The sequence below is a fragment of the Artibeus jamaicensis genome, unplaced genomic scaffold, assembly GCF_021234435.1.
Source record: "Artibeus jamaicensis isolate MK-2021 breed Jamaican fruit bat unplaced genomic scaffold, CSHL_Jam_final contig_867, whole genome shotgun sequence".
Classification (NCBI taxonomy): Eukaryota; Metazoa; Chordata; class Mammalia; order Chiroptera; family Phyllostomidae; genus Artibeus; species Artibeus jamaicensis.
Window position 1 is genome coordinate 7,081,679 of NW_026521995.1, and position 27,781 is coordinate 7,109,459.

Genomic DNA, 27,781 nt, shown 5'->3' on the forward strand with positions numbered 1-27,781 from the left:
AGCAGGAAGGGCCTGGGCTGGATTTTTTAAATTGGAGATGAATTGGACGGGGGCAATTGGAGAAGACTGAATGCCATGAGCAAAGCCACAGATGTAGGAATGAGCTTGTGGGGCTCCAGGAGCTGGGCCTGACCAGAGATGAAGGGAGGGAGATCATGGCAGATAGGGTGGCCATGTGCGATTTTGAAAGCTCAAAAACCAAACTGAATAATAACCACATCTCCCTCTGGGAGATGAAATTACAAGAGATTGCCACTTTCTTGGTCACACTTGTATATATTGTCTGATTTTGTTTGTTTGCAAGGAACACATATTTCTTTTACAATAAGGAAAAAAAGTAATGTTTTATTTTTCCTTCTGTGGCGGGGGGGGGGGCATTGTAGCTATATAGCATTTGAGCTTGATGTGTCTGAAGCCCAGGTAACTTGCAAGCACTTTTACTGTTGAAGGGCTTGAATGAAACCACCCTTCATGACTCTGATAGTAAGACGGGTGTGAAATGATAGAAGATTGGAGTGAGGTGAACACATTTTGAAAAAGGAACTGCCTCATATTTTTAAGGCTACCAGTGTTCCTCACTATCAGATAGTTAAGAAGAAAGATTTAAGAAGAAAACTGGCACACACACAAATTTCTAACTGGAAATAAAGGTTTAAAAAACAAATAATTTTCTTAATCTATAGTTAAATGGTTATAAGTAATGAGCCTACACTTCAGGGAAGAATTTCCTGACAGGTCCTGGTTTCCAATCTAGTCAGTTTTCCTCCTTAGCTCAACTCGTAGGTGTCCTTGAGTTGAATCCCAATGGGCTGAGAGACGACCTGGGAGAACAGAGAGGACCCTTGACTCCACTCCTTACTGTGCCAGTATTGCTGCTTCTGATCCTGTGAAGATCAGGTTGTGACCAAGGAAATGGCCTGGGGATGAGTCCACCAGGCCTGCTAGCCAGGTATTCATGAGAGCAAAAGGCTGGCCTGGGGACATCTGACTGTCTGGAGGCAGCTTCATGCTCCAGAGAGAAGTGCAGGCCTGGAAGAAGGCGAGAAAGAAGGGAAAGCAAAGTGCTGCAGGGGTGGAACCACAGACAGGGCCACCAGGACAGAGGACAGAGGGTACCTGCCGTCCACCCACCGCAGAGCCAGCGGCCTTTGTCCCCTTCTGCTCACAGGCCTTGTGGGATGGGGAGAGAGGAGGGAGCACACAGGAAGAAGAAAGAAAAAGGGGGGAAATAGTAATAAATAAAAAGTGGGATAAATAAGAACTAGGACAACAATCTTGTGTTGGATGTGTAAAGTGAAGCAAGGAGGAGAAAGGTATGGGGAAATGTGAGAGGGAGCAGTAGACACATGAGAGCTTTAAAAGGAATAAATGATTATTTCTACCATTAAAAAGGCAATATAAGCTTATTTTTTAAGTAGAAAATAACAGGGAAATATAGTTCTATCACCCAAAGATCATCAGTACTAAGTACATTGGTTGTCTAAACCTTTGAATCTGTTTTTAAGCATAGAGGTTTATTTTTTCTTTTTTTTAAGATTTTATTTTATTTAATTTTTTAGAGAGAGGGGAAGGGAAGGAAAAAGAGAGGGAGAGAAACATCAATGTGTGGTTGCCTCTCACATGTCCCCCAGCAAGGACCTGGCCGGTAACCTAAGCATATGCCTCGACCAGGAACTGAACCTGTGACACTTTGGTTCACAGCCAGTGCTCAATCCACTGAACTACACCAGCCAGGGCTATTTTTTTTGTCTCTCACTTTTTAGTAATATTTGCATTGATCATGTCTGTTTTTCTAAATAGACATGATACCATAAATATTTTTCTACATTATTACAAACACAACACACTTAACTACATTATTTTTGAGGTGTAACTGTCAGAAAACATGATAGTTCTTTGAAGGGCTGGCTCTGGAGCCGGGCTGTTTAAATAGAGCTCAGCTCTGGCATGAGCTGAAACAAATGCCTCTGTGGCTATTCCCTTATCTAAAAAAAGGAAAAAGTAATGGCACCTACTTCATAACATTGTTGTGCATATTAAATGCATCGACAAATGTAAAATGCTAAACATGACAGCTAGAACAGAGCAAGCACAAAATATTAGTCCCCTATTTTTTATACCACTAGTTCTGGTGTTGCTGTTATAAATAACTTCTACATTCTTCAGTGAGTGTTCTTATGTGCCCGGGGCCTCTCCATTTATGGTTATTTCTCAGAATAATTGTTAGCTTAAACTACATGCACATTCTTAAGTAATGCATTAAGGCCAAATTGCCTTTCAAAGGGTTTCATAAATTTACTCCTGGTGATTTCATTGCATGAGAATATTTTGGAAAAGAAAATTAGAGACTACATACAGGTAGTCTTTAATTCAAATAACTCACACCATCATACAGCATGAGTTTAAGATCGAGAGCCTGGCATTAATGGATTAAGTGAACTTGGAGTGTTTGGGTTCAGGAGTCAAGGAGAAAGCCTTGAACAGTCATCTGTAGCCACCCTTCCAGCCAGAATCTGTTAAAACACTCTCAGCAGCCTTTTTGTTTTCATTGTCAAGTCCTCGTGAAAGTCAGATGTGCAGTTCAGAAAACCACTTGAGGCTGACAAAGTACATACCTTCATTCCTCTTTCTCTTAATGTGCTTTACAAAGTTCATCCAGACTTTGTAAAATGTGAATCTGGACGTGCTCTCTAAGGCTTTCACTTCTTGCAGTTACCCTTTCTGACTCTGCACATTAGTTTGTCAGTGACTGGGGTGACGGGTTTTATCTTGTTCTACCCACAGTTGTCTTAGTAGAAAGCTCACAATTAAAGGAAATGTCCTAGTGAAGAGAATAATCTCTGACCTTCTAACAACAAGATCAAAGCTACATGTGGAAGAAGATCCCAAGAAATAATGTCCCTTAATTAGCAATTATAGGGTCTCAGTTTGGTGACCCATCAGAGTGAAACATGGTTCACAGTTAAAATATGGTTCTCAGAAATGTGCAGTAAATAATTTGTTTGGAATAGTTTCTCTCCAAGTTGAAAATTGAACACCATTTTTATTTTACTATGTATACCCTAACAAGTTAAAATAAGATAAGGTAATGGAAAAACTTCAGTTCACAATGGTTTACATTTTAAAGGAAATATCATAACTAAAAAGAGTATTTTATTTTGTAAAAATGAATTATTAAATTCAAAAGAGGAAAATGTGTTAGATGATTCCTTTGTTTCCTAAGTTTTAATTTAAGAATTCCCTTTCCTTGTCAGCAAAAAGGTGAATATTTGCAGTAATGGGATTAATGAACTATTTCAGGTGTCATTGGGTCTAATATTTGCAACACTTGAATTAGTGGAATCTAAAGTAATGATTCATTGGTGTATCTAAGGATAGAGAAGAAAAGTCTCAAGATGTAAAGGAAAAAAAGTATTTGTGGAAGAAACCTGAGTGATATTTCAGAATTGGATTAGGTCACTGACCAAATAAATGTTTCCCAATGGTTCAGACAGAACTAAAAAGAGAAAACCTCTACTCTATGGATGGTAATGTTAAGAATATGAAGCTCTCATATGATGGGAATGAGAGCCCTGCAAGCTACTTCTTTTTGGCTGTAGGCAGTGGCCTTGGTTGGGAACACAGTGGTAGACACGGTGGACATTGTCACAGGTGCACAAAACTTAGTCTGGTGTGCAGAAGGCAGACTTTGATACAAATGGAGACGATGGTACCTTCCAAGCCATGGATGTGGGAGAAGGTGGCTTTCCAAAGGAACTAAAAATAATTTCTTAGGGAAGTGGCCCTAATGCCCTTGTCATGAAAAATCTTATTAGCCATGTTAAGCTGTTTTGCCTTTAGGCTGAAGACATGGAACATCACTGAAGGATTTTAAGGAGGGGAGCAACTTCATATTTTTATGTTAGAAAAATCATTTTAAGCACCCAGTGGAATGTGGGTTAGAGGTTGGAAGTTGGTGGCTGTGATGAGATGAATAGAAGAGGAAACATGGAAGCTGACCCAAGGTAGAGCCACCACGGAGTGATGGAATTAATGGGAATTATTAACTGATTGGTATGCAGGGTGAGCGAGGAGGCAGGATGAATGCCAGGCTTTTGCCTTGCCAGTGAAGTCCATGTGGTGCTATTTTCTCTGGTAGGGAGCCATGGGTGAAGTGAAAAACTCAGATTTGGAGATGTTGAGTTTGAAAAGCATATGAGACATCCTAGTGAGGGTGTCAGTGAGGGCAATGGGGGATGTGAAGAGGCACGGTGGAAGCCATGTGGGGTGGGCCTAGGGGAGAACTGAGGCAGAGGCAGAGCAGGCTGCCACAGAGATGGAGAAAGAGTGGTCAGAGGAGAATCGGGACCTGGGGCCATGGAGACCATGAGTGTTTCTGAAAGAAGGAGTGGTTAATGTGTCAGATGCTACCGATCAATGAAGTGAGGGCCCGCAACTGCCCATTGGCTTTGTTTATGAGGAAGTGGCTGCTGAGTTTGGCAAAAGCAGCTTCAACAGATGGGTGATGGCAGACGGCGGCAGTTTGCATTGGGTTGAAGGATGAGGCAGGAAAGGGAGAGCAAACAGGGACAGTGCTTGCAGAGGTTAAGTGTGAAGGGGAAGGAGGAGGACAAGAAGTGGAGAAGAGGTTGAGTCCAGCATGGTTTTTGGTCATTTTTTGAGAAGAGGGGCTTAAGGCATATTTTACTGAGATAAAAGACCTGCTAGAAATGAAATGTGAATTACATGAAAAAAGAAGGAATAAAATAGATAGCAGAGGTTTCACTCCCTTGTCTCTGAGCGGTCACAAGAACTCAGAAGTTACTGCGTGTTATAAAATTGGAAGGAAACAAAGGAAAAGAAAACAGGAGTAGTGATGGGGGAAAGGTTGAGGGAGGGCCTGCGGAGGCTGGGGCCAGGCCCTGGGCTTACACGGTGTTGACAATCCGCTGATGAATTTCAATTCAGAAACCCTTAGAGTTGGAAAGGTTCCTGGAAATTAATTCACTCACTCCCCTTAAAAAAATTTACTTTGTATTTTTGTAAATAATTTCAGACTTAAAAAAAATTGCATGACTAGTAACAAAAACTCCCATATTTCCTGTACCCCAATTTACCGGTTGTTAAGACTTGGACACGTTTGCTGTGTCATTCTCTTTCTCTCCATCTAACTCAATATACATGTTGAATGTAATGAATATTACAATACACATGTGTAAGTTATATGTATCTTACAGATACATGTTTTCTGAACCATGAGAGTATTCCTTGCAGACACCCCTCTTTACCCCTTAATAGTTCAGTGTGGATTTTCTAAGAACAAGGATATTCACTTACATAATCACAGTACAATGAGCAAAATCAGGAACTTTGGAAAAAATGTCTAAATAATAGACACAAGACTATTATTTAAACTACACACTTCATTCAAATTTCATTAATTGTCCCAGTAACGTCCTTTAGAGCTATTTTTCCCGGTCCAGAGTAGCACATTGCATTCAGCTGTAGTATCTCTTTGATCTGCTTTAATCGGGTACATTTTCTCAGACTTCCTTTGTCTTTCATGACATTGATATTTTTGAAGGGTATAGACCATTTATTTTGTAGATGCTGTGTGAAGTTAGGTTTGCCTGGTATTTCCTCATTAGATTCAGGTGATACATTTGGAGCAGCAGTTCCCGGGAGGTGATGCTTGTCTTTCTCACATGTGCCTCATCGGGAGGTTTGTCCCATTATCAGATAGTCAGCTTTGGCCATTTGCGTAAGGTGGTGTGTGCCAGGCTTCTCCACTGGAAAAGGACTGTTCTCTCCTTTGTAGTTAGTAGGTATCTCTGAGGGAGAACTTTCAGACCAGAAATATTCGTGTCCTCCTGAAACATTCACTCAGTAGTTTAGCATCCACTGAGGAATCTTGCATGAATGATTATTAAGATGGTGGCAAAACAGCGATTTTTCTAATTCCACATTCCCTCTTCATTTATTAGTTCCTTTCATTGTACTGTAAGAAAGAGCTCTCTCCTCTCTTTTCCTCTCTCTGTTATTTGTTATCAATATGGACTCATAGGTACTTTCAGATATTAATTCTCTCTGGCTTTCTCTCCCATTTTCTCTCCTCTCTTGTTTTTCCATTTCTTACTCCTCCATTCATAGTTTTCTTTAAATTATCTAGATTACTAATAATCTAAAATTGCTATAAAACTTCACAGAAAATAAATCTGGTGAAGACATATCATTCCTGGTTGATGTAAGACTGGAAGAGTCATTGGCCTTCCTAGCACACATGTAACACAAGGAATCTGTTAGCTATTTTGATTAATACTTTCCAACTACAAAAATTAACTACTTACACTTTCACGTACATTTTAATCTTTTCCTTTCACATATTACTTAGCTTTGTAAATTACAGCTAGAGTGCATTTCCCCATTGTCATTAAGTACCTCACTTTATTGTACAATCGATATACAACTAAAAGTATAAATAATCTGGGGTCATGCTTTTTTATTAAATTAGCTTAATTGTGGTCAGTGTTTGAAGTCAATTAGGGAAGGTAATTAACTTTTTCAGGCCCTCAGGGAACTGTTGAGGGCGCTGTAATAGGACAAACTTCACAGAGACCCTGAATCAGTTACTACTGAACAGGACTACAGTCAGGCCTCCCAGTGTCATCTGTCCTGTGGGTGTGGATGCAGAGAACGCAGAGGTGTTCATGGTGTGTGTACTTCATTATGTTCTATGTAAGGAATAATTATGAATAATAATAGCTGAGCCCTGGCCAGGTAGCTCAGTTGGTTAGAGCATCATTCCAAAATACTATGGTTGCAGGTTCAATCCCTGATCAGGGCACATATAAGAATCAACCAATAAATGCATAAGTAAGTGGAACAACAAGTTGATGTCTCTCTCTCTCTCAACTTAGTGCAAAATGAGAATGACAGCTGATGCTTAGTTTTTTATGTGTCAGGCATAGTTTTAAGCACTTTACAAATTGATCCAGTTAACTTATTTCATTGGAGACACAGAAGAGTCTATTTCCTTACATCTACCTATTACTGACATAGTTTGTGAAGGGTTTTTGTATATACAACAGCCCTACAGTATGGTATATTCTCCTCCCCCTATTTGACTCATAACCCTGTGGCACTGCTGAGACATGTCCAAGGTCACATAGCTGGTAAGTGAAGAATCAGGGGTTGGACTCAGAATAGAACTCCTTCTCTTTTTTTTAGAACCCCTTCTTTTTTTTAAGTTTGGTAAATATACATAACAAAATTTACCATCCTGGCCATTTATAAATGTACAGTTTAGTGATATGCAGTATATTCAAATTGTTGTCCAATCATCGTAATTATCCATCACCAAACTCTTTTCATCTTGGAAAACAGAAACTCTGTACCCATTAAACATCTCCCCAGTTCTCCTTCCCCAGCCCTCTGTGACCAGCATTCTACTTTCTGTGTCTATGAATTTGACTGCTCCAGCTACCTCACCCTTTTCCAGATCCACTTATTTCATTTGGCCTAGTGTCCTCAACGTTTATCCATATTGTCATGTATGTCAGAATTCCCTATGATTTTAAGGCTAAACAATTTTAGCCTGTTTAAGGCTGAATAGTATATACTGCTTGGGTTGCTCCTACATTTTAGCTACTTTGAATAATGCTGCTATGAACACGGGTACATGAATGTCTCTGAGCTCTGCTTTTAAATTTTTGGCTATATATTCAGAAGTGAAATTTCTGGATGATGTGGTCATTCTGTTTTTTTAGAGATATTCACTGTCATTATTCATTTTCTCAATATCTTTTTAATTGTTATTTATTGATTTTAGAGGGAGAGAGAGAGAAACATTGATTTGTTACTCATTGGCTGCTTCCTTGGTATATTAAGACAACACTCTAACCAACTTAGCTGCCTGGCCAGGGTAGTCATTTTTTTTTAATGTTTTTGAGGAGCTGACACTATTTTCTATTTTATATTTCTACCAGCAGTGTACAAGCATTCTAATTTCTTTACATCTTTGCCAACAATGGTTATTTTTTATTTTATTTGTTTTATAGTAGCCATTCTAATGGTTTAAGGTGGTATTTCATTGTGGTTTTCATTTGCATTTCCCTAGTGATTAATGATGTTGAGAAACATTTCACATGCTTTTTGCCCATTTGTACATCTTTTTTGGAGAAATGTCTACTAAAGTCCTTTTCCCATTTTTAAGAATTATTTTCACCTATTTATTTTTACTTTTTTGAAGAAATACTTTTCCAACTTTGAGCTATAATTGACAAATAAAAAGTGAATATATTTAAGGTGTATAATGAGGTGAGATGATATATGTATACACTGTAAAATGATGACCACAATCAGGCTAATTATCATGTCTGTCCCCTCACAGAGTTATCATTTGTGTGAATGAAGAGAGGATACTTAAGATCTAGTCTCTCATCAAATTTCAAATACACAAAACAGCATTATTAACTATAGTCGCCATGCTGCACATTAGATCCCCAAAACTCACTCATCATTTAACTAAAAGTTTATATTCTTTGACTAACATCTCCCCATTTTCTCCATCCAATAGCTTCTGGCCATCACCATTGTACTTTCTGCTTCTGAGTTCAACCTTTCTAGATTCCATATATAAATGAATTCAAACAGTATTTGTCTTTCTCTCTCTGACTTATTTCACTTAGCAAAATGTTTTCCAGGTTAATCCATGTTGTCACAAATGGCAAGATTTCCTTCTTTCTTATAATATTCCATTGCACATACACACCAAATTTTCTTAACCTGTTCCTCCATCAATAGACATTGAGGTTGTTTCCTTGTCTTGGCTATTATAAATAATAATGCTGCAATGAACATGGGACTACAGCTGTCTCTTCAAGATACCGATTCATTTTCTTTGGATATATACCAAGGAGTGGGATTCTTGCATCATACAATAGTTTTATTTTTCATTTTTGAGGAACCTCCACACTGTTTTTCATAAATGACTGAACCAATTTAAATCCTCACCAAGAGCATATATACAAGGGTTCCCTTTTCTCCACACCCTTGCCAACACTTATGGCTTGTCTTTTTTATAATAGCCATTCTAATAGATGTGAATGCCTCACTATGTCTTTGATTTGCATTTCCCTGATTAGTAATGGTGAGCACCTTTTTGTACACCTGTTAATCACTTGTATGCCTTCTTTGAAAAATTGTCTATTCAAGTTCTTTGCCAACTTTTAAACTAGGTTATTTAGTTTTTGCTATTGAACTATAGGAGTTTTTTGCATATTTTAGAGAGTAAACCATTGCCAGATATGTGGTTTACAAGTATTTTCTCCCACTCCGTAGGCTGCCTTTTCATTTTGCTGATTGATTGTTTTGCTGTCAAGAAGCTTTTAAGTTTGATATAGTATCGTTTGTTTATTTTGATTTTGTTGCCTTTGCTGCGCTGTCACACCCCAAATAAAAATTATCACCAACACTGATTGTAAAGAGCTCACCCCCTAGACCAAAACAAATGGCCCTATGTTTACTTTGGGGGGCATTATGGTTTTCATTCTTACATTGATTGAAGTCTATCTATTTTGTGTTAATTTTTGTTTATGGTGCAAGATAGTGGTCCAGTTTCATTCTTCTGCATGTGGCTGTTCAGTTTTTTCAACACCATTTATTAGAGAAGTGATCCTCTTCCCATGGTGTATCCTTGGTATTTTTGTCAAAGATTAGCTGACTGCATGTGCATGAGTTTACTTTTGGGCTCTTCTTCCTGTTCAATTGGTCTATATTTGTTTTTATAGTATCATACTGTTTTGATTACTATAACTTCACAACACAGTTTGAAATCAGGAAGCACAATGTGTAGAACTTTGTTCTTCTTTACCAAGATTGTTTTTGGCTACTTGGATTATTTCATGGTTACCTACAAATTGGGGGGAGGAGGTATTTTGATAGGGTTTGCATTGAATCTGTAAGTTGTCTTGGGTAAATAGTATGGACATGTTAACAATATAAATTGTTCAATCCATGAACATAGGGCATCTTTCCCTTTATCTGTGTCTTCTTTCATTGATATCTTGTAGTTTTCAATGTACAGATCTTTCACCACCTTTCTTTCTAAGTATTTTATTCTCTTTGATGTTATTGTCAGTGGGCTTGATTTCTATGTCTTGATTTTGTATCCTGCAACTTTATTCAACTTTATTATTTCCAATAGTTTTTTGTTAAAGTCTTGGGGATTTTCTAGATTGTCTCATCTGTGACCATAAACAGTGTAACCTTCTTTTCTCATTTTGATATCATATTTTTCTTTTTCTAGTCTAAATGCTCTGGCTAGGACTTAAAATTCTATCTTGACTAGAAGTGGTGAAAGTGGACAATTTTGCCTTGTTCTTGTTTCTTTTGTAGAGAAGTTTTCATCTTTTCACTATTGAGTATGTTTGTCAGTTGAGGGCTTGTCATACATGGCCTTTATTATGTGAAGGTATGTTTCTACTACACCCAGTTAGTTAGAGTTTTTAAAACTCTCTCATCCAAGAAATAAGTCCAACATGATAGTGGTGTGTGATCCTTTTATGTACTGTTAAATTCAATTTGCTAGTATTTAGTTGAGGACTTATGTTCATCAGTGACATTGGCCTATAATTTTCTTTTCTTGTAGTGTTCTGGCTTAAGTATGAGAGGGTAATACTAGCAGCCTCATAAAGTGAGTCAGGATGTGTTTCTTCTTCAATTGCTTGAAGAACCTGAGAAGTATTGGCCTTTATTCTTCTTTAAATGTTTGGTGGAATTTACTTACCTTTGAAACCATTCTGAGCTTTTCTTTGTTGAAGGTTGTTGACTACTTCTTAAATCTCTTACTCATTATTGCTTTGTTCAGAAATTCTATATCTTCATGATGCAGTCTTGGTAGGTTGTAGGTTTCGAGGAACCTCTTCTACATGGTCCAGTTTGTTGGTATGTAATTTTTTTATGGTAGTCCCTTAGGACCCTTTGCATTTCTGTGGTATTTTATGATGCATTCTTTTTCATTTATAATTTTATTTATTTGAATCCTCTTTTTTTCTTGGTCAGTCTAGCTAAAGGTTTGTCAATTTTGTTTATTTTTTTAAACCAACTCTCAGTTTTACTCATTTTTTCTATTGCCACTATCATCTTATTTGTTTCTGCTTTATTATTTCTAGTGTCATTTATTTATTCTTTATTATTTTCTTTTTTACGCTAATTTGGGGCTTTGTTTTTTCTTCTTTTTCTAGTTCCTTGAGACATAAAGTTACACCATTTGAAATCTTTATTTTCTTCTTAATGTAGGTGTTTATCACTATAAACTTCCCTCTTAGAATTGCTCTGCTGCATGCTGCAAGTTTTGGCATGCTGTGTTTCATTTTAATTTCTCTGAAGATACATTTGATTTCTCTTTTGATTTCTTTGATCCACTGGTTGTTCAGGAGTGTGTTGGTTCAATTTCCACATATTTATGACTTTTCCAATTTTTCTCCTATTATGGATGTCATACCACTATGACTAGAAAAGATACTTGACATGACTTTAATTTTATAAAACTTGTTAGGGCTTGTTTTGTGGCCTAATATATGCTCTATTCTGGAAAATGTCCACGTGCACTTGAAAAGAATGTGTATCATGCTGCTATTGGATGGAATGTTCTATATATGCCTCTTAGGTTCATTCAACCAACCACTTTTAATTGGGTTGTTTGTATGTTGTTGAGTTTAAGGAGTTCTCTATATACTATGGATATTAATCCTTTATCATATATATGACTTATAAATATCTCCTCCCATTATGTAGGTTGCCTTTTTACTCTACTGTAGTGTTGTTTGATGCACAAACTTTTTAATTTTCATGAGGTTCAATTTGTCTGTTTTTTTCTTTTGTTGCTTGTGCCTTTGGGCCCATATCCATGAAAATATTCATTGCAAAATCCAATGTCATGAAGCTTTAGTGCTATGCTTTCTTCTAAGAGGTTTTTTTTTAATTAAAATTTTTTCAATTAGTTTGCATTCAGTATTATTTTGTATTACTAGTTCCAGGTGTGTCTTCTAAGAGCTTTACAGTTATGTCTCTTACACTTAAGTCTCGATTCATTATAAGTTAATTTTTATATATGTTGTTAAGTGAGGGATAATCCCTTCTTTTAAAAAAAGAAAAAGAACATTATTTTTTTCAGAAGTAGCACATAATCATTAAAGAAAAATAATGGAGGGCAGAAACAAGTATAAAGGACACATAGACAATAACAAGGGGGGTGGAAATGAGAGGGAGGTGGGAAGGGCTGGGGGTGGGCTGGGATGGGGGTAAAGGGCAGAAAACTGTACTTGGACAACAATTAAAATAAAAATTAAAAAAGAAAATAATGGAAGAATGCAGATAAAATCTCTTATAATATTTTAGAATTGCATACAATTCCATATATACATATATATAAATATAATTTAAACACATTTACTGATTAGAATTTGTTGTTTACATAATTAAAATATGAGCAACTTTTGTTTCATTAGAAATTCTCCAATATAATTCTCAATTACATTTAATAGTCTATTGTTTACAACTTATTATTGTTACCTATTAAGTAATTTAACAAACCCATTGTCCGATATTTAAGTTACTTTAAGTTTTGCTATTTAAAAATGCTAATATAACCATCATTGTGGCTAAATATTTAGGTATATTTTATAATATTTCCCTAGGATAATTTTCTAGAAATAGAATTTCTGAGCCGATGACTATGCCCATTTTAAGAGTTATGATTCTTGCTAGCATATTGCCCTTCAAAAAAGAACCTATCAATTTGTATTCTCCCCAAGGAGTACACAGGGGTGACTTCTTGCCATGTCCTCACTAAACCTAGGGAGTAAAACCTTAAGTGACCTGTATGAACTTGGCACATGGAACTTTTTATTATTAGTTATGATTATTATTGCTCTCATTTGCACTTTTGATAATTAGCAAAGTCAAGCATTTGATGCTTATCAGTTATTTATAAATGAAAAAAGGAAGTCTTATTTTATCATATATGCTATAAATGTTTTCTAAAATGTATCATTTGCTTTTTAATTTCATCTATGGTATTTATAAAAATACCATAGATAAAATTAAATATTCTATTTTTTGGTAGTCAGAGCTATCATTAATCATTTCCCACCTTTAGTAACTTCTATAGAAAGTATTCCCATCCTTAGTACATGTTAACATTAATCTTTCCTATAGAGCCTTTATATTGTTATCTTAATAATTGATCTAATTGAAATTTATTTTGATCTATGGTGTTTGAGAGATATGTAATTTTTCTAATTTATCTCTTGCCACACGTTCCAATGCCATGTGAAAGTTAAAAAAATACTTTAATCACTGATCTGCATATACTAAATTCATATCAGGCCTGTTCCTAGTCTTTAGCTTTGTTCCACTTATTTCCCTATTTGGCTTTCTTAGCACACTTTTTAATCACACTATAGTTTTACAATGTGTTCTACACTGTGGTAGAGAGAAATATGTCCCCTGCCTAACCTTGTGTTTTGTGCTACTTTTAAAAACACTGAATATCCTTATTTCTGCTTTTCAGTTAGTTGCACTTCAGAATTATTTCCCCAGGTTCCCATCTTCCCACAACTCCCGCAAGGGATCATGTTGGAATTGTGTTCAGAGATTAATTGTATGTAGTTACTACATTGTTTTCTCACCAAAAACATGATGTAGCTTTCCGTTTATCCAAACCTTTTTTGCATCCTTTGGTAAAAATCGATTTTTCTTTTTCTTCTTTTTAAATTTTTGAACATATTTTATTAATTCACCCTGGTAGGGGAAAAGACTTTATCAGGTTACCAACCAGACCAAGTGAAAACTGGCACTTTCACTCCAGCTTTGGTGAGCTCTCAAATCTTTAAACAACAGGAAGCTGAGCTCTGTCTCTAAGGTACACCCTACTAGAGCCAGCACTAAGAATCACATGGTCTTCGGAAGAAACCCTTTCTACATGAATCATACATCCTTACACACAAATACGATTCACTTTCCACTTGAACTCACTATTCATCTCATTACACATCTTGAAGAAGACCTGTTAGAAACAACAGAAAAAAGTTTCTTTTTGTTTTATATGAATAGGTGTACACATCAGGTAACAACTGATGGAAGAAAAATCAAGTTTCTATTAATACAGGCTGTCAATCAACTGTAAAATCTTAGCTATCACTATCTATTTTATCTGAGGTATTGGATTCAGAATATACACTGAGTACAATTAATAAATCCCCAGTTTCCTAAGCTAAAGAATGGATAAGACTACTACAAAAATGCCATCTTTTATTTTTAACTGCCCTATTTACTTTCCACAATCAAAATTCTTGTTCCAGTTTTCGTAAAGCTCTATACCCTTTGGAGACACACTGGGTCCCCCAGCTGACAGCTAGTGGCCAAGTGGTGGGTGGGGGGATTGAGCAAAGGGGAAAAAGGACACAGAGACATGGACAATAGTGCAGTGGTTGCTGGGGGAGGGGGTACAAGGGGACTAATAGGTAATATAAAAAAATACAATAAAGATTAAATTTTTAAGAAAAGAATATAAAGGGGTTTTGAGACAAAATAAAATAAAATAAAATCATTTTCAAAATCAATGCCAGCTGTCAGTAGAACTTGATCTGGTGTTACTGTGGCCACACTGGCAATCTGTGAACTGTGAATGGGACCAAGGGGGACCTCTCTGCACAGCTGTGTCACGTCGGCCCCGGAGAACCCTTCCAATCGCTGCGCAACCAGCTCAGTTTCCTCCTCACAGAGACAGCCCTGCACCCTGGAATCAGATCAATTAATTACCTTGTTTCTCCCGCATGACTTCTGGGAGGGGAATGCAGAACCTTTTCACCAGCCTCTTCTGGCAGCCTCATGATTTCCTAAGAGCAATTGTTTGCTCCCACCACAAGCACACGATCTTCAGAAGACAAGGCTGTTCCAACTAACTGAACTAGAAACAGTTTTTATCCTCCTGGAAGACTCATGCTCTCCATCTCCCGACTCCACTGAGATAACAGAGAATCATTTTCATCAATAAGTATCACAGATGGCTGCTGACATCCTGCAACAGCAAATAACGATGCACGGACCATTTTCTCCCCCTCACCTACCCACTTAGAAGTTAAGGGGGAGGCAGAGATACTGGAAAGGTCCCCCTCCCATCCCTTTCCCCTGCTGACTAGCAACGCAATTGCCAATCAGTGTTTTTCCAGTCCCAGGAAGACCAAAGAGCAGAATTCCTTTCTGGGGTTCTCATAAACCAGTGAAGGTATCTAGTGTCATCATGGGCCACACAACTATCTCCTTTATTGTAGCTTTGGAAAACTCTACCTTTGCAACATCTTCCCAGTTCATGAGGGGCTCAGGGTCCATAATCTATTCATAATCAGTTCAATCATATTCGGCTCCAAGCTCTTCAGACACTCAACTGGATGTGCTGGTTTTGTGTGTCCCGTGCTGTCAGGCTTACACTGCATCCCCTATTCAGATCCCTCTGCCCATCTTGCTTAGGTATAGGAGGAACAAACTTCCCAAATATTCCTCATGATCGACTGGCTCCCAAAGGCTTTTTCACACCACATGTGAAGACCCTGATGCACGGAGTGCTGATCCACTCTCCGTAATCGCTCCTTTGCAGTTTTAAAAGTGGCCAGGCTGCTGTCCTCCCTGTCGCCGTTATCATCTGTTTTCCTAACAGCCTGGTTCAGGATCATGGTGGAAAGTGCCTCAGTGGTGCCAAAACCACAAAAGCTTTCCTTTCCCGAGGGTACAAGACCAACTGGATGAGAACAAACACAGTCAGTCCTAAGCTGGCTTTTGGAGCCTGTTACCTTCCCTTCTGACAATTACAAGGGTGTGGCTGGAATTTTGTAGTGGCTAATTCACCAGAAGGTGTTGAGAATGTGGGACATGCCCTTGGGGTGTTTGTCACCACAGGTGGCTGGGCATTGCACGGGCCCTTCAAAGGACTGCTCTCTGGGATGATTTGGGTCTTAGCTGTACCATAAACTGGATTGTTCAATGGATCACTCTCCTCAAAACCATCACAAAGACAATGGCCTCTTCATGGATTACAACTGATGTCCTAGCAGGTGCCAACAGGAAATCTTTGAACTTTTTGCCAGCCCGCATCGTGTCTTTGTGAACAGCCACGCTCTACTCGTTTAGGAAAGCCTGGCAGAATTACTACAGCTTCAGCAGGGCCAGTGAGCACAGGTCACCAGTCACCGATGACTCAAGCACCCCATACCTGACCATTGAGACGCCTGCCTAGAGGTCACACTCTCCAGTAATATTCTCCTTTTGGTATAGAAGTTAGTTTTCTCCTTCAGAGCCAGGTAAGGTAGCCATGAATCTGGGTCCAAAGTCCTCACACAATGTAATCCATGGTTTTTGCCCTTCCCATAAAGAGAAGGATCTGTTAGCAGTTCTAGCTGGCATTGTGGGATTTTGCAGAGGCAACTTTATGAAGTTATTTGACCCTATAGCATCATGTGACTTTTGAAAAGCTATTGCTAATCAGGAATTTTAATTCAAAACAGGAACATTCAAAGCAGCATTCTGGTTCAAGAGTCGTCACTTGAATGGCAGTCCCTTCTTACACACTGACAACTAACAGAGAGGAGCGTTACAAAGCATCAGTCACGACTTCATTTTGAGCCTGAAGGCCGGATGTGTAAATGTTAAAGATAACTCTTTGCTATGGAAATTTTTTTAGAACAGACCAGAGGATGCAACAGCTGCCATCCAAAGCTGCCCTGCAGCAAGAGATGCTTCTCTGGAAAGGCCAGGACTGGCGAGGCAGCCCCTAATCCTCAGAATAGCCTGCTGGCTGTCACCCAGTGTGCACACCCCTCAGCACACAGGCAGGCAAGGGACACACAGTGCCACATCTGGAGCTCCTTCTGCTTGTGGCTCAAAGCCATGGGTAACATGAAAAGTATTTGGCTTACTTGGTTTACTTAGTATGTTATACAATTGTTTAAATGCATACCAGGTTAAAACTTCATTTATAAAGCAATATTTCTTGGAGCTAGGACTACTCACTTCCAAGTCACCCTGGGTGCTTATTAGAAATGCAAATTCCTATGCGTGCCTGTCTATGAACCATGTTATTATCTCCCTTGATTGCATGTAAGTCCTGGAGAGTAGAAACTGGACTGTTTTACCCTGGTACCCCAGCACTCCTAACAGTGCTTAGCACATAGTAAGTGCTCAGTAAATTCTTGTGGGATAAATTAATTCCAGGTCCTATAACTGACCTACTGAATCAAAATCCCTAAAAGCAGAGCCAACAAATCTGCATTTTAAAGATGTAGACTGGTGTTTTCTATGCACCCTACATTTCAAGAACTATTGTTCTACAGTAATTCAGCCAATTATACGATAAAGGAAAAGATAAAAAGTTTTGTTTCCCAAGGCCCCCATACTCCTTATAGAGTGAGGGAGAGTGAACATATTAATATCATCCTTGGGTTAAACTTTTGCCTTCTAGTCACACACCTCCCACGAATGGTGATCTGCCACCTGAGTGCACCGGGCTCTGGGTTCCTGCATGGACAAAACGAAGATGGGCGTGGAAGGCAGAGTGCCTCTGCAGGACCAGTCCTGCTCTGTCAACAGCCACGCCCACCACCTGCCACTGTGCAGGAAGCAAACATGTGGAATGGATTACAGTGGTCCCTCTTATCCACAGTCAACCATGATTCGAAATGTTAAATGGAAAATTCCAGAAGTTTAACCCATAAGTTAAATTGTGCACTGTTCTGCTGAGTGGCGTGATGAAATCCCATGATGTCCTGCTTCATCCCACCAGAAACATAAATCATCTCTTTGATCCGCATCTTCATGCTGCAGACGCTCCCTACCCGTTAGTCCTTAGTAGCCATCTCAGTTATCAGACTGACCATCACAGTATCATAGTACTGATGTTCAAGTCACCCTTACTTAACTTAATAATGGCCCCAAAGTGTAAGGCAGATGCCAAAAGGCAGCTATAAAGTGCTTCCTTTAAGTGAAAAAAGTGAGTACAGAAGAATAAGATGTTTTCAGAGAAAGAGACCACATTCGCTTAATTTTTATGTATGGTATATTGCTTCATGGTTCTATTTTATTATTACTTGTTTATCTCTTATTGTGCCTAACTTACAAATTAAACTCTCCCATAGGTATGCAGATGTAGTAAAAATCATAGTATATATAGAGGGTTTGTACTACCTACTAGGGCTCTTGAAATATATCCCCCTTATTTACGGGGGAGTAGAGTGTTGGACAAGCCTGCCCCACAGCTCACAGCTATGGAAATGGAACTGACTAGATGTTCATTACTGCTTTTCTGGAAGGCTTGACTGACACCTCTGATTCATGAAAGCCAGACATTATCTCAAAGGATTTATCTTATCCTAAAAGACTCCAATTATTCCAAATAGGTTTCCTATATGTTGGCCCTTTGAGTTTGTCCTGGAAACTTGGCATTTTATTTCTAGTTACAATCAGCCTTTCATGAGCTTTTGACCTTGGGTAGTCACTTCACCTCTCTTGGTCTGTTTACTCATTTGAAATATGAGCTGATTAAATTAGAATCAGGTCTCGAGCCTCTTTCAATTTCAACATACCCTGATCTGTGACACCGTACTGCCCCACACTTAACATCCAGATGTGATTAGATGAGCCAATAGCAACCCTCAAGCTAGTCCACCTCAAACTCTCCAAGGTACAGGTGACTAGTTTGGGTAGACTAGTAAAATTTGAGATTTGGAACCAATTTCTAGGAATTTTGTCTCCCAATTTCTACATATTAGGAAATTACTATAGTGATTTTAATGTGCTTAGGACTTTATATAAAAGATAAATGTCTGAATTTCCTCTGAAATGTGAACATTCTGTGCATAGCAGCCTCTGGGACAAGGTGTTTTAGCAGAGCCTACTCTAAGAGAGGTGAAAATCACTACTTTGAGGGTTACTCTCAGGCCGAGCTGTGAAGAGAGAAATTTAGGGAGTGAGATGCCCTCTCCACCACCCTCTCTTTGCATTTCCTCTGTCCATCCTTCTGTCCCCATCACACAGAAGTTTCTTCAAGGGTGGACGGTCCAAATTGTACATTTAATGCCCTTTGTTCCCTAGCACCCTCACTAACTAATCATTGCTAACTTGTCCATTACCTTGGCCTAGTAACTGTACTTTAACTGCCTTTCTTTGGAAAACAGCTTCACATCAGTCAGTGGTTCTCAGTGCCTTCAGGCCTAATGTCTGCTTTATAGTCCAACTGTTCTGGGACACCTCCTTTGATAGCCGGACGACCTAAAAAGCAGGGTCTGTACAGAGTGGAGGGACCCATGGCTGTTCTGACAGTGCACTGTGGTCAGGAGCCCCCCGGACCTGCCAGAAATTACAGCCCTGCATCATTTGGGGAGGAAATGCATTTTTTCCTGAAAAGAGGCAAGGAGTTGTTTAAACTGACCATTATTACCAGTGGTTCAGGGTTGGACTTTTACTCTCATGTGGCCACTCATCAAAGACAAAAAAAGTACATTATTCAAGTCAAATCTATAATATATTTACTTTTCCTTTCAGGGGAAAAATGATCCCATCTGATCTTGAAAGAAGGATCCTTGAAGTCAAACAAAAAGTAAGTTTTTGCAGGCAGCTTTATGCTGCCCATGACAAGCAAAGGGTACAGATTTGTATTCCTACCCAGTGAAGAACGGACTTTGGTTTTAGTTTTAAAAAGAAGACCCCAGCCTAAACCTCCAGCTTTAATGAGAATATGGAATTTTCTCATACCCAGTCATTCTCTGTCTCTGAGTTGTAGGTTCTGCTTTAGAAAGGTCTAAGTTGCTGAATAAATAACACACACAATAATGTTGTAAGAATTTCCAAAGCATTTTTCTTCTTATGTGATGAGGTTTGAAATTAAACAGATACGTTTGAAAGATCATTTTCACAAGTGAAAAATACCAAAATGCTAATGTGGTGTGTGAGTTACCGATATGGCGTTACTTAAAAGGAATCATTTTCCCTGCCTGGACACATACCGATATGACTGGCTCTCCCAATATCTTATTTTTCAGGAGCAATTTAGAACTCCTTTTAGAAGTAACAAGTTCTGAAGACGTGCTAGAGATTCCCACAAAGTCATTTACAGGGATGGTTCGTAAGCCAGAGAGCTCACTTTTAAAAGTCTCTTAGTTTAACTTTTACTGAATATAATATACAGTTCCTAGTTCAATGCTATAAGATGTGCATCTAATTATTATGAACTCAGGAATAATTTTTTTAATATGACCATTTCCCTCACACAAATTGGCATACAAAGTCCCTTGTTCTTGTACTAGAACTGCTTCTTGTAACATGAACCACAGATTAAACTTTGCTGCCACCTGCAGACTGCCTCTGTAACGTCATGTTACATCATGGAGAGAAACATGTTCATTCAATCAAGAATGCCCACGTCATTCTTCAGCCTCCTTTCAGCAGCCACATATTATTTCAATCACTTTCACTGAGCCAGGGCCAGACAGAGAACTACTAAGATGCATAAAAGCCATGGCTATTGTTTAGCTCCTGTGTATCCTCTTCTTTAAGACTCCAAACACGTTACTGAGGATTTTCCAAATAGGAGTAATAGGCTGGAGTTCCTTCTCTTTGTTCTCTTTTCTGCTTATTTATTAGGTTCAGAGGGCCTGTTATGAAGAAGGAAGACTAGAAAGTCAGCAAAAGGGGCTGGGGAGGCCAGAAAATCTCCTTGGAATATATAAATGACCTGTGGGTATTACAAAGCTTATTTACCTCTGGGTCCAGTGTAGCCTCTTCTGAGAACCAGTCTTCTCAGAGAGCAACTGCAGGTCCACCAGAATGGCCTGGAGAACTCAGATCCTGGAGTGTGAATATCATTCCTACCAGGCTTCAAGTTCCAATTATCCTTCTGATGGCTCCCCACATGCACATGTGCGTGATGGGGAAGAATGTTCGCTGTTTTAGTCAGCGATGTCAAAGAATGCTTGAACCCCTGTTTTACATACCTGGGGCTTTCTCATTTGCATAGGGATTCGTTCCTTTCCTTGTGAGCGCCACGGCTGGGACCACCGTGTATGGAGCGTTCGATCCCCTCTTAGCTGTCTCCGACATTTGCAAGAAGTATAAGATCTGGATGCACGTGGATGTAAGTATCACCTAGGGCCTACCACTAACCTTTCCTTGCACATTTTTCACCTGGGGCTTGCGGAATAAAATGTGTGTCTCGCACTCTCTCTTTTACTTTAGGAGCTTATTTTCAAATGGTGATGTTTCAGCTTTTAAAGAGTGCAAAAACAAAATAGCACACAACTCACATAGTATACAGCATTCACTGTAAGCAGTCTCAGGCTGATAATGCCTTAATGTTCCTGACATTCTTATTTCTTTGACCAGTACCCAAGCTGAGCACTTAGTTCTCAATTCATTGAGCTATAATGTCCTATGTACATACACACAGTCACACACATAGAGAGCTTACTGCCCTGCAAGAATGACCAAAAGGGTAAATAGGAGTTGCATTTATACAGGAAACCCAAAGGGTAAAAACCCCAACTCAAGTCAGATATTTATATATATATACTGAATGGGAAGCACACTTGACAATTTGCTAAGAAACACCTACCACCAAATTTCTCATTTCTTAGGTTGGTCTGCTAAGAAGATAAACTGTATGCAAAGGTTTTGACTCCAGACTTAGTCACATTGAAAAAAAAAGGAGTGTGCCAGGAAAAATATTTTCAAATGAAAAACTATCCATTTTTAGGACAGATTGTAGGTATTTCAATTTAGGCCAGAATTTTTCAAAGTACAGCTCAAAGATTAGCTGCCATATGCAAAATGTCAATGATCCACAGCGAGATAAGGTGTTGTACCAAATTATCATGAAGCACAACATCTGGGGCATACAGCCACCTTTCTGATTGCAAGGCTTTCTCAGTGAAGGAAGCATAAGTTGGCTTACATTCTAATTCGAGAGCGTTGGTGAGTAGCACTGGCTTTTGATCCTTTTGGCTCTATGATAAGTATTCAGAGCAGATGAATTCCCCTTTCTTTAGGAGAAAATGTCCACAGGCTGAGCTGGTTAAATTTCCATTATTTCAGAGACATCTACCTAGCCATTACCAACCTTCTTTTTCTTCTGATTCACAACGTGACTTTTACCAGAGATTCGTCGTTTTACGCACAAAAACACTGAGCAAAGGTTGACCGACTGGGGTTGTTCGGTGACCTGGTCTTGGAACTGGGGAGCCTGTCAAGCCCTGCTAGCAGGTTCAGGAAGAGGCTGCCCCGGCAGATTCACCAGCAGCAGCGTCTGTGTATCCTAAGCCAGCCAATGCCGCAGTCTCTCCCCCAGGATCTGTAATCGCAATAGAGCTGGGAGCAACCAAGTGTGTTAGCTTTCTCTGAGACATATCAAGCTTACCACTTATTTTTATTCTCTTTAATGTTTATATATTCTGTAATTAAGCCAGAAAAAAATCTTAAATATTATACACCTGGAAAACTGGGTAATTTTTGAAACTGTAAAAGAACCAAAATTACAACAAAGGGGAAAAAAGCAATCATACCCTAACAGTTTTTTCCCCTTTAAAATAATCCCAGGAGTATTTTATTAACATCCACAAAGAATGTTAATATATTTGACAAGTCTCCTCCTTGACATCTGTTTTTAAAGATGACTATACCAACTCAAATCTTAAAACTTGAGAACGAATTTTTAAGGGACATATTCTAATTGCTCAACTAATTGACTAATATAAATCCTTCCTGCTTCCTTTTCTGTTGTTATTCATTTATTTGACAGAGAGCTTAGCTTATCCAAAATTACACAGAAGTAAAATTGGGTTATAAAGTTGCTTCCTCCATCTGGAATCATCCAAACTTGTCAAAAGAGTTTCCCTTGCACCTGGGAAGATGTTTAAAGAGTCCCCGGCCCATGTCCTTGACCCTAAACTGTGGCGATTACAGAGTTTCTCCTTCTGAGGTAATGAGCTTCACTTGGCCTACGATGGGCTGTGGGGAGAACCTGGCTCTTTCTCATGCAGACCGAGGAGACGCAGCTCCAGTCTGGTTCCTTCCACCACATAGACGCAGACGAAGTCTGAGACTTCAGAACAGTAGTCGCCCCCCCATTTAAACTTTGAAAATCTAGTGCTAGACAAAAGTGACCAACCTCCTGAGTTGCCTGGGGTCAAGCAGACTCTTTCTCACTGTTCTGAAAGACACCAAACTGTAGAAATCCAGGCAATGAGAAACCTCTACCTTTCTCCTTGTATGATCTTTTTCAGGCTGCTTGGGGTGGGGGATTGCTGATGTCCCGGAAACACAAGTGGAAACTGAGTGGCGTGGAGAGGTACACACTTTTTTCTTGTTCACAAAGTGTGAAGTGTGAAATGTGGAAACTAAATGTGAAAAGCACCCAGTTTTCAAGAACTGTTGGTATACAGGTGAGCCAATTCTGTGCAGTGCTCATGTGCCTTGCTGTGGGTGGTCATACACATGTGAATATTATGTGTAATAAGAAAAGAAATCGAAGCCTGTGTCATATGATCCCAGTGGAACATCTCTCAAACACAGAGATTCCTACCTGGGGCCCGTGGTTCACCAGCACAACGAGGAGTAACCTGGGATCTCTGGACCAACCACTGAAATCCTTTACACCTGCGGGCACTCATGGTTTTCTAGGGAGAAGACCTATAGCTTCTGGGTTCCATAAAGGATGATATCCGCTGCTTTAAAGAAACCAGTAAATAATTTAGCAAAGCGAACAAACACTTTGTAATTTATGTTGGGTTTGGGTTTAATATGGTTACTTTACTTAAAAGTGGAACATGCCTTTATTACCACGGTAATTTTTTTCTGATGTAACTCTGATGCTGCAGAGCACCCTCTATTCAGAAACTAAGCAGTAAATCATTGAGAAAAACTGTAAAACACAAAAGAAATAATATTTGATTAGTGTAAAGCATATTCAGATCCAACAGAAAAAGGAAAAAATTACAGAATGCTACACCAGCCTCGGGCGCTGGAGCTCAGAGTTCACTGTTTTCCCATCATGACGTGACAGGTCAACTGCTTTTTGTGAGCTCTCACACTCCAGGTCACTGAGAAGGCCTTAATTCATCCGAGGCTGCCAGGTTCGCAGCACGCCCTGCCAAGGAGCCAGATGCTGCCCAGGGGAAGTTTCCCACTGGCTCTGCTCCTAGACAGCTTGGCACAGTTTCCATTCCAGGATGGGGAGAGAGGCTGATGGCACTTGGGAGCATCTGTCAGCACTGGTCATGCAGAGCGGCCAGGCCAGAGAATACACAGGGTATGCTGCATGACGCCCAGGCCTGCTCACACCCGGATAATCACTGAGTGTGGGAAGGAGGGGGTGAGGTTACTGAGGCAGAGTCAGGGGCTCCCTGCCTAACCAGTGAAAAGAGGGCCACAAGACAAGAGATAGACCAGCTAAGGGCCCTGCCAGCCAGGTTGCTGTCCCTGAGCCAGCTGCCCTTGCTCTGACTGCTGGGACCTGTGCAGTGGGAGCGGATGAGGACAGGCCTGCCCCCTTCCCACACTGAGCCAGTTCTAGTCTCTGCTTCTGGTCCTTCAGAGATTCTCACAGGCCTGGCTTTTTTTGTCATGAAGGTCCACAGGAGAGCTGATGCTTCAGGAGGAGGCAATGAACTGAATGAAGAGACAAGGAACAAAGTGAATGATGTAGAAGGTGCCCATTTAGATGACCAGGACAGGAATTAACTCTGTGTGCTTTCAACAGAGGTGTCCTGTGCATGGTACCTTCTCTTTGAGTTTCTTTTTTCAATGGCACAACAAGTGAGCATCTGTTATTCTACCTTTATGCTACCTGGGACTCCAAGTGCTGACAGCCACGCAGCACCCTACGCTGACAATTACTTGAAAGCTGCTAAATTACCTCCCCTGAGCCTTGGAGAAATGCACACCCACACACCTTTGCAGTAAAGACAGTTACTTGAGAGCAAAGCTTAGAACACTTCTCATGGAACAGAGAGTCCTCTGTAATTGCCACAGTCCTTGGAACTGCGTTATAACTAACTCTACTAAAAGGAACAGCCAGCTATGAAGTCCTAAAAAGAGGAACTGATGGTGTTCTGTTTTGAGCAGAACCCCCTTAGCCATCCATTTACCCGAAAGTATCCAACTTGCTGACTTATCAGCAAAAGGCCCACTTCCTTAGGTGAATAAGGCTGTAGGGCCCATGGAAACCTCTGCGCATAATGTGCATGAGCACGAACTTAGGAAAGAAATTGGCCTCACTTGGGATATGTTTTCCTAAGCATTAGGACTCATGCTAAAGTGCAGGAAATCCATAGTTGAATGTTGTCTCCAAATCCAGAGGTTCCCCAGTGGTCACAGGGATCCCAGAGTGCTGTCCTCATAACGAAATACCACAAGCTCCCAGAGTTCTGCCTGGCGTACCCTTAGAGAACCAACCGAATTTTCAGAAAGCCACTTCCTTCCTCAATAGCACTGTCCAAATGTCTAGAGGCGGGGTCACTGAGAGGGCATGCCGGGAGCCCTGATGCCCTGCAGTCTGTTTCTGTGCACTGGGAACTGCCTCCTGTAACCCTCCCGCAGCACGCTGCTGCGCACCTACCATAGCCCACCACTGTGGCCCACTCAACCAGGCTTTCTAGCCCAGCTAAAGGTTCCTGCACAGTGTCTTCCCCACCACCAATGACTGCCCTCCCACTCTGAGAGCCATGGGTTCTGCAATTCGAGTCGGCAGTTGCAGGACCTGTGCCAGCTGCAGGCCTCAGCACCAGGCTCAGTGAAGGCACAGAGATGGATATGATAGGAAGCCTGTCTTCAAGGGGCTGAGAATCTAACAAGGAAGACTGATGACCAACAATGGATTAAAAGTCAAGGCAGGGGAAGTAAAGGCCCAAGGGACAGACAAGTGAGCTGTTTGGAGGGCACCGAGGAGGGAATGACTCCTCCTAGGGGTGGGCATTGGTGCTTTAGCAGGCAGAAGTGGAAGGACGTCAAGGTGATGAGCAGGCACACACAGGTTTGAACGGGGCCTTGGAGAACGTTCAGACGAGTTTTTTGGAGACTGAGATGGAGTCATGGCAGTGCTTGGGAAGCTGGTGGAGTGTCCACAGGTCCTGCCCAATGTGCCCCATTGGAGGGCCTGCTCCCAGAGCCATGTCAGCTTGGCTGTGAGCTGAGAATCACCACCTTGTGAGTCACTTATTCCACACATGGAAAGCATTATGTTTCTTGGGCTGGGGGAGAAAGCTGGAAAAGCCCACTGTAGCAGCCATAGTGTGTTCCACCTGTGCTTTGGAAAGATAACTCTGGATGCAAGAGGAGATGGAAGCCAGAGACTGACCAGAGCTGTTAGGAAAATATCCAGTGCAGGAAGCAGCGGAGGTGAGAGAAGCTGAAGGCAGGAAGGGAGAAGAGCAGATGGACCCAGGAGGGCAAACAACTGCAAAAGATGCTGTCAGGGGACAGGGACGAAGAGGATGAAACCAAAACAGCACAGGTTTTGGGTGCTGGATGCATGGGAGGAAGATGGTACAAGGAACTGATGCACAGAAGACAAGAGGAGAAAGACAAGGTCTGGAAGGATGAGGAGGGGCGAGTGAATGAGTTCTTCAGGGTCTGCTGAGTTTGAGGTGCAAATGAGGTTACAAGGCTATGTCTGAAAATAGCCCTAGGGGACTCAGTTCTCTCTGAATTGTAGAAAATCGCAGACACCACGTGTCTGGATCCCATGGCAAAACATTTAGAAGTAAACCTGAGGCTGTCTTTTATAAATTGCCCACATTTCTCTGTAAGTGAAGCCTGTGTCATTGAATCACTCTGTGAAGGTTTCTGCCTCCTTCTGAGGCAGCCCCTCTGAGGCAGAGGCAGGCCAGTGACAGGTAGCCATGGACCTGGGCACTTCTAGTCTAAAAAGACACGTTGGCCTCTTCTCCAGTCAGAGAAATGTAGAAGAGCTGTTTTCTTCTCTGTAGGAGTCATTACCGACACAGCTGAGCTTCCTCGGGATTAGGTGTGCAGCTGTAGAATATTACAGAATATTCTATAATACATACCCAGTGTCATGATGCTCATAAATGATAGAGTTGAAATTAATAGGAAAAGCCAACCTTATGGTGTGTCAGACACAGTTATAAGCACTTTTACTAAGACCCAAACCATTCACTCTTGTTCTATTGACAGACAAGGAAATCTAGGCAGAGAGTAACTTGCTCAAGATCACACAGCTAGAGTGTGGTAGAACAGGCGCAAACACAGGCTGTCTGGCTCCTGAGCTTGCCTCCCTTAGCCACTATTACCTACTGCTTAGAACCCAGGTTTCTTGATTCTGGTCATGAAGTCATTTAGTCCTCTTTCCAGAGGTAGTATCCATCTGGCCACGAACTGCCTATGCTTCTTGCCTCAATTTCAGTGCAGAGAAGAGTTGGACTATTCATTAATCCAGACAAGATCTCAGGCCAGCAAGAGTTCTTGCTAAGCCTCCTATTCACCAAAGAGATGAATGAATGAGATATTTCCCAGCTTCTCATTTCTCCCCAAGCTTTTTGTACTTTGGTGCTGGAAGCAGGGAGATCCCAAGTCTGTTGTTCAGCCAGAGGAGCAAGCAACCCACAGCAGCCGCCATGGTTGGTACTGTTATTTCTTCCTCCTGTGAATCTATTTATACCAAGGTCACATTCAGTTTCTCAGGAGATGTGCACAGGGACTCACCAGCCTGAAAAGCATGTAACATGAACAGTGGGGACTCCCC

The 27,781-nt window shown here is 40.4% G+C and overlaps 1 protein-coding gene and 1 pseudogene across 2 annotated transcripts in view; one reads left to right on the top strand and one right to left on the bottom strand.

The window, feature by feature from the left end:
• GAD2 (glutamate decarboxylase 2) overlaps positions 1-27,781 on the top strand; it is a 76,398-nt gene that overhangs the window by 25,924 nt on the left and 22,693 nt on the right. For both annotated transcript variants that reach the window (XM_037146323.2, XM_037146324.2), the window contains 3 exons: positions 19,573-19,627; positions 21,044-21,160; positions 23,304-23,368. In XM_037146323.2, the coding sequence (XP_037002218.2) occupies positions 19,573-19,627; positions 21,044-21,160; positions 23,304-23,368 (237 nt within the window). The remainder of the gene's footprint in view (positions 1-19,572; positions 19,628-21,043; positions 21,161-23,303; positions 23,369-27,781) is intronic.
• LOC119050160 (fidgetin-like protein 1) lies at positions 14,312-16,131 on the bottom strand (annotated as a pseudogene).